Source organism: Melampsora larici-populina (genome assembly GCF_000204055.1).
Source record: "Melampsora larici-populina 98AG31 unplaced genomic scaffold MELLAscaffold_39, whole genome shotgun sequence".
In the NCBI taxonomy this organism is placed as follows: domain Eukaryota; kingdom Fungi; phylum Basidiomycota; class Pucciniomycetes; order Pucciniales; family Melampsoraceae; genus Melampsora; species Melampsora laricis-populina.
Genome location: NW_006768803.1, coordinates 289,607 through 295,970, shown reverse-complemented (window position 1 = coordinate 295,970; position 6,364 = coordinate 289,607). Strand labels below are relative to the sequence as shown.

General features: G+C 40.1%; 1 protein-coding gene across 1 annotated transcript; it reads right to left on the bottom strand.

The window, feature by feature from the left end:
• On the bottom strand, positions 1-3,117 carry MELLADRAFT_38418 (uncharacterized protein; the record flags this gene model as incomplete). Its single annotated transcript, XM_007413810.1, has 20 exons — positions 1-166; positions 266-394; positions 470-535; positions 605-629; positions 694-802; positions 872-961; positions 1,142-1,219; positions 1,290-1,296; positions 1,365-1,378; positions 1,459-1,480; positions 1,560-1,825; positions 1,892-1,955; positions 2,015-2,052; positions 2,138-2,171; positions 2,303-2,514; positions 2,574-2,597; positions 2,675-2,754; positions 2,821-2,840; positions 2,915-2,932; positions 3,014-3,117. The coding sequence occupies 20 exons, from the start codon at positions 3,115-3,117 to the stop codon at positions 1-3; spliced, it is 1,566 nt and encodes a 521-aa protein (XP_007413872.1).
• Positions 3,118-6,364: the final 3,247 nt, after the last annotated feature.

The following is a 6,364-nucleotide window of genomic DNA, read 5'->3' as shown; positions in this document are numbered from 1 at the left end:
TCAAATCAATTCTAGTTTTTCTTGAACAGCCTTTTCAGCAGGTGTCATTCCTTCATGCATATTATTTGCAATCATCTCTCGACGATAAGAATTACTTTTAAGAATAGTCGAATTCACGTAAAGTAATTCGACTTGTTCTAATGAAAGTCCCTTTGTTTCCGGAATCCTATAACCGTCCCCACCAAAAAAAATCGAGAGATCATTTTTCAGTCTATGTTTGAATAATCAAAAAAAAAGTTTAGGAAGAGGGTTTCTGGGGGCTTACAAGAAAAAACAGAAGATGATACAAGAAAAGCAGAATGCTGCCCATAGCCAAAACACCTTGACTCCTAGACCGGCTTTACCAACACCTTCATCAACCAGATAAGGTGTGATGAATCCCATGAGGAAGTTTCTGTTTGTGATCATTTCGTTGAATCAATGATCATTAGTCATCTGTAGGAAATCAATTCACATTGATGTGACTTACACTGCCCAATTGGATGCTGTAGACATTGCCATTTGCTTTCCACGAGTTGCTAGAGGATATATTTCACTTTTGTTACAAGACAATCGTCAAACCGTTAGTGATCATATATAGGAATGTTCTTTGAAATTTACAAACCTAGTCACGACCCATGGGATAGGACCTGAAATTTGGAATAAGTCTTCATCAGTACTTGGTATGCACCTCGTAAGAGACCAAAAGCTTACCCCAACTAGCCGCAAATGTTCCAATAAAGATACAAGAGAACGCCACGAGAACCTTTTGAGATGCCATATTGTCGGGAGAAGTGAACGTACCAACACACGCCACAATCAACTGCAACAACAGATGAAGTGGTTCAGTAAAGATGACGAGTTTAAAGTCCATCTGTACTGGTACGCTTACCTCACATGCGAACATAACAATTGCTCCACCGAGTAACATGGTTCGTCGTCCGAGTTTGTCAACAGCCCAAATTCCTGGAATCGTCATCACCTGGAAGCATTGAAGCGAGATGATTAGTGATGCACATTTCATTCAAATACCTTGCGATATATGATTTTATTAGGTTCATAGTGATGCTAGAATGGATATGAGACTGACGACGTTGACCTATGCAGAGTTATAGAAATTTTCAGTCACTCTGTGTTTATCTTAAAGATTCGATGATATCACACTTACAACATTAGTGGCGACAGTGACTAAGAATGCATTGGATATTCCTGAATTCTTAAAGAAGGTAGTCCCGTAGTACTAAAGAAAATACTTCGAGTCTCAGTAGAGTGTACCAAATGATGTCGATTCTGAAGGGGTTTGTGCTTACAAAGAAGCTGTGATCATATACAGAATACTGGTAAGCTTTGTTAATGAGTATATTTATATCGATAGGTTGACTCACAAGTTGATACCAGACTAGGCAAAGATTTTCAGTAGAGAAAGCAAATTAGTCTAAAGTCGTCTAACAAACTTAAAAATTCATCTGTAGAACATACAGCTTGTTGCCAACCCTGAAGTCTAAAAGTTTATCGCAAAATTCAATAATCTGAGCTGGATTTGGCTTTAAAAATAAAGAGAGAAATAAGATGAGACTAACCCAATACCAGTTAAAGTACGTAACAAATTCTTTCGTTTATCAGATCGAAAACAATCTAACAAAGTAGTTTTACCAATCTCTCTTTCTCTTGCCAAACTTGCAGAGATCTCTGAAAACTCGGCTTGAACATCTGGATCATCATAAGGTGCGCTATAGAGACGAGTTAATGATTTCCATGCTTCTTCTTCTCTTCCTTTGAGTAATAGATATCGAGGCGATTCAGGTAATACCATCAGACCGATACATAAGATTGCTGCCCAAATGAACTGAGTGGATCACGGTTTTGTCAGATGTCAGCAAAAGAACATTTGAACGAAGAAGAAGTGGCTTACTTGAATTCCGATTGGAATACGGTAACTGGATGCATTTGGCATGTCTTTAGTTGCGTTGACGGTCCTGTTATAGCGAAGATCAGTAAAGTTCGCATGTGAAGATAAAGCTAATTCTATACTTACACCGAGGCGACCAAAAGCCCGATAGTGATAGCCCATTGCTAGAAAAATGCATAAAATCAGCTTTCGTGTCCCAGCCGAACTGAAACTCCCTATGATAGTTGAAGACAAGACAGAGATACTCACGTAACATGCGACTACCCCTCCACGAATCCATTTTCTATTGTAAAGAAATGAAAATTATTCATGTTGAGCATGAGGTCAAGAGGGTGAATTCCTTCAGTGGTGTGTCTAACAAAAATCAGACACCCTGTGAAGTAATAAACCATGAAGTTGAAAAAAACACTCAACGGTGCGCATTCCGACTGGTACATAGGTACAAGGCAAGAAGTAATACCGACTCCTAGCCCTGCAAATACACGTCCAGCAACGAATAAACCTATCTTGGACGAAGCAGTTTGTAGGGCGACTCCAATGCAGAAGATTCCACAGGCTAGTACAATTCCTATCCTTCGTCCATACCTGTCACCTATGGGATAAGCCAGAAGTGCTCCCACAAATGTCTACGATAGCATTGGATTGATAAGCTCATGACTTGTTTGTATATGCTGATCAAACTTACACCTATTGAAAGTATACTCGTGACCTGGTGACAAAAGTTGCAAAGGCGGAATGAGACAAAACTCATCAAGCATCGAGTATGAACCGCGAATTTAAGCTCACAAGTGAATCTTGGCCAGTGGTGATCATATACTCGCCATCAGGGCCTAGCTGACCAGCGGACCGTAGCCAAAAAGGCATAGCTGAATGTGGCAAATTTTTGATGGTTAGCACTTAAACTCGATAGAAGGGACGAAGATGTGGCTTACCTTTGACACCGGAGATATATCTATCCATTTCATGGAAAGGGTTGTTCGATGGATAAGAAGAATGCACTCATGTTGTAAAAGAAATGTGACTTACCCAGTATCATAACCGTATCTGCATGACATGCACAGAAGTGATCAGTCATAGGACTTGGTCAAGCAATTTCTCACCAGCATAAAATCACAAAGTACTAACAGAAATCCTCCAAACGCAGCGAATCCCGCGATGACGATTGCCATTGCGCTCGATTTGCCCGCCGGTGGCGCAAACGAGACTGGACCTGCCATTACCGCAGGCATGATGAAAAAATTCTAATTTTGATATTATATTCACAGTTCTTGATATAGAAAACCGAATCCTTGAAGGATAAAAAGGAAATTGCAAATATTTCTTTAAACAAACCAAAGAGGTATAAGTTGTGGGGAAAGAGAAGGTTGAGAGTTTATGAAAAGCTTTCACAGTGATTTTGTAGAATTCTTTCATCCATCGATGTAACCCCTTTAGACGTAACATGCCGTCATGGAAAATATGTATACTGATCTTGGAAAATGAGGAGAATACTGAATCTCTAGAGCGGGAAGATTCGGGGTACGCAGACGTGTAAGAGGTCCCGTAGCAAAATTGTATTTCCGAGCTGAAGACCAGTGTTTGTGACGGACATAAGGTGCGGAGCAGTACAAATGACCGAATGACCAAGGACGTCATCTGCCTTATGTTCAATTTTGGCCCGTTTCACCTGGCCGTGACCGTAAGCTTGATGGGCAATTGCGTGAGCTCTAAGGCAGACAAGCGGCGATAGCAAAGACAATTCAACTCCTGATTATGCGAGATATCAACTGCCAGCTTACCAACATTCAAATACGGGCACTGTGGGGTAAGGGGAAAGCGACTCAGGACGATCTGGCAGTGGCGCACGGTCAAGATTCAGACTCAGTTTTCTTTTCGGACTCATTAGACGTGAAAACCAGCACTGTGTCGCGGATCGCATTGTGCGTGACCCAGGATGCTATCCTTGAAACACAAGGAGGAGCTAAGTACATATTCGGTCATTCAAACCTATGCGGGGAAAAATGTAGGAGTCTATACTTTGAACGAAAGTCTAGCACTAGCTAACTTTCATCATGTGGGGACTGGAGTCAAACGTTCAGAATGCCGCAAATGCTCATGTTCTTCACATTCGAATTTGAGCAAGTCACTAGACGTTCTTGAATCGATAAATCCAATAGAAAAAAATCGATGTATCCTAGTTAGGAAGCTGTATACCCAGATGTTGGACCTTTGGTGAGAAATGCTGTAAAACTTAAAGCTGAGTGCGTTGTCGAACCCACTGGGGCAGTCATCCTCCAATACAATATGAATCACTTACTTACTTGTCGGTCTGACACACTTATACGAACGTTTCACATTCATCGCTCATCAGAGAATCTTATCCCTGGGTCATGGGTCTGTTCACTGCGATCACCCATCGATGACTGCGATGGTCTCGTAGATCCCCTCCTACCGCGGCCCGGATTGACAACTGCACCATCGATTATGTACTTATCTCGTCCCGACCGATTTGTGAATAACCCAAAAAACTCGCTATGACTCTATACCTCACCCGCTTGCAGGTCAGAGTGGCGACCCCGCCCTATTGATCGACCGGAAGTCTGAGGACTGGTAAAGGTCACATATGTAATGATGAGTAAAAACCTCACACTTTCCCGCAGACTCTTGCAGTGCTTAGCATCCAGTAAGACTTGGACTGATATCCCAGATCCAGTCTCAAAGAACCAAGCCTGTAATGTATCACACATAGTCTTTGAAAATCCTCACTCTACAATTCCTCACCTTGCGAAATACGGAACAAGTCAGCTGACTATGTAGCTTTCCAAATTGCATTCACAGTTTCAGCTTCAGTTTGGAGATCCCTTATTTCTAAAGACCCAATTAAGGTACGCTGGAATGTGAATGGCGATGATGATCAATGAAATGTGTATTATGGATAATCAAGACGAGACTCATGCTTTGAATTCCACTCTGGGCTCAGTTTGTGCACAGCCACTGGCCAATGGTCAACAACTCTATCAAGACTCCAAGATGATATCCTCCAAACAAAATGGCAGTACTCCTGTTTGTTCCACCTGATCAAGAAGCACTGCCAGCTGGCACCAAAGCCTTGACCTCAGATAACATACCTTCAATATGTTTTCCATAGATGCCATTGTGTACCAAACCTTTGGATATCACTGACTTCTTGAGGTAGCTAGCTTTTAATATGTTATAGATATCCAAAGATTACAAAGATTTGTACCTAAACACATCTTGTACAAGCAAATTCATGGAAGCCACCAGCAGAATGTAGGCTTAGAACTCTTCTTCTGGAAAAGGAACAATGATAGCTCTGGTCAATGACAGCATCTATGAGAGATAATATGAAGATCTGGCTTGAGCAAGTTTTATGTTGACATGTATACCCCAGTTCTATCATCATCTTTGATATCCAAATGCTCTATTGGTACAAACTTGAATCATGACTAGACTGTCAAAAGCTGCTTCTTTCTCAGTCATCTGATACTACAAATGTCCTTGGCATGACCAGGTTGGTGGTACTTTGTACACCATCTAGTACTATTCCTGTCTTCTGTGTCTTGTGTTAGAACTAAATCTCTGACTTAACATTTCTCTATATTTCTCTACTTTGTTCATGGTTTCATTCCTGCATTTAATTACATATACTACATAAAACCATAGTGATTTGTCCATGTTTTTACTCACAATCAAGTGTCTAGTGGAGCTGAGCACATAATGTACCATTTAGTTGAGTTTACCGAGTTCCTGATCTGAGGAATTTTCTTCTTTATTCTTCATTGAAACCTTTTAAATCACAACACACACTCCTCCCAATTCTCTATATCATATAAGTTTGCTACGTAGTCATACATGTTTGAGGTGGGAAATACATAGAGAGATGACAACTCTTGATCTCAGCCTCAAAGCTAACTAATGAAGAGAGATTGTACTACTTTGAAGTACATCAAGATTTGCCATCAAACCAATCTTATGAAGAACATAAGGCTAGGCATGCATATGACTTGTAAAAAACCTCCTTTGGGCACTGATACTATCAACTTGACACAATATTGTAAAGACTGTAATCATTTTTCTGCATGTAACACAGGTCAAGATCAAGCTCAAAATCTTTTGAGGTGAGTTCTGTAAAAAGTGAAATCTTCAGGTTTGATACCCAAAAAGATAGGAATGGACACCTTATAATTAATCTTCAGGAGTGGATGATTGGAAAAGTTGGAAGCAAGCAAAAACATAAAAAAATCACTTGATAATCACCAGTATTTTTCCCACACAAAACATCATATCACTGTGAAAATAATGTATTTTTCCAAGGTGAAAAATGATTGACATTAATGCACAAAATGATTAATAATGCAGAATTAATGCAGAAAAATACAGAATTAATGCAGAATTAATGCACTTTTAATCATTTTGTGAAATAAATGTAATCATTTTTCACCTTGGAAAAATACATTATATTCGCAGTGTATGGTG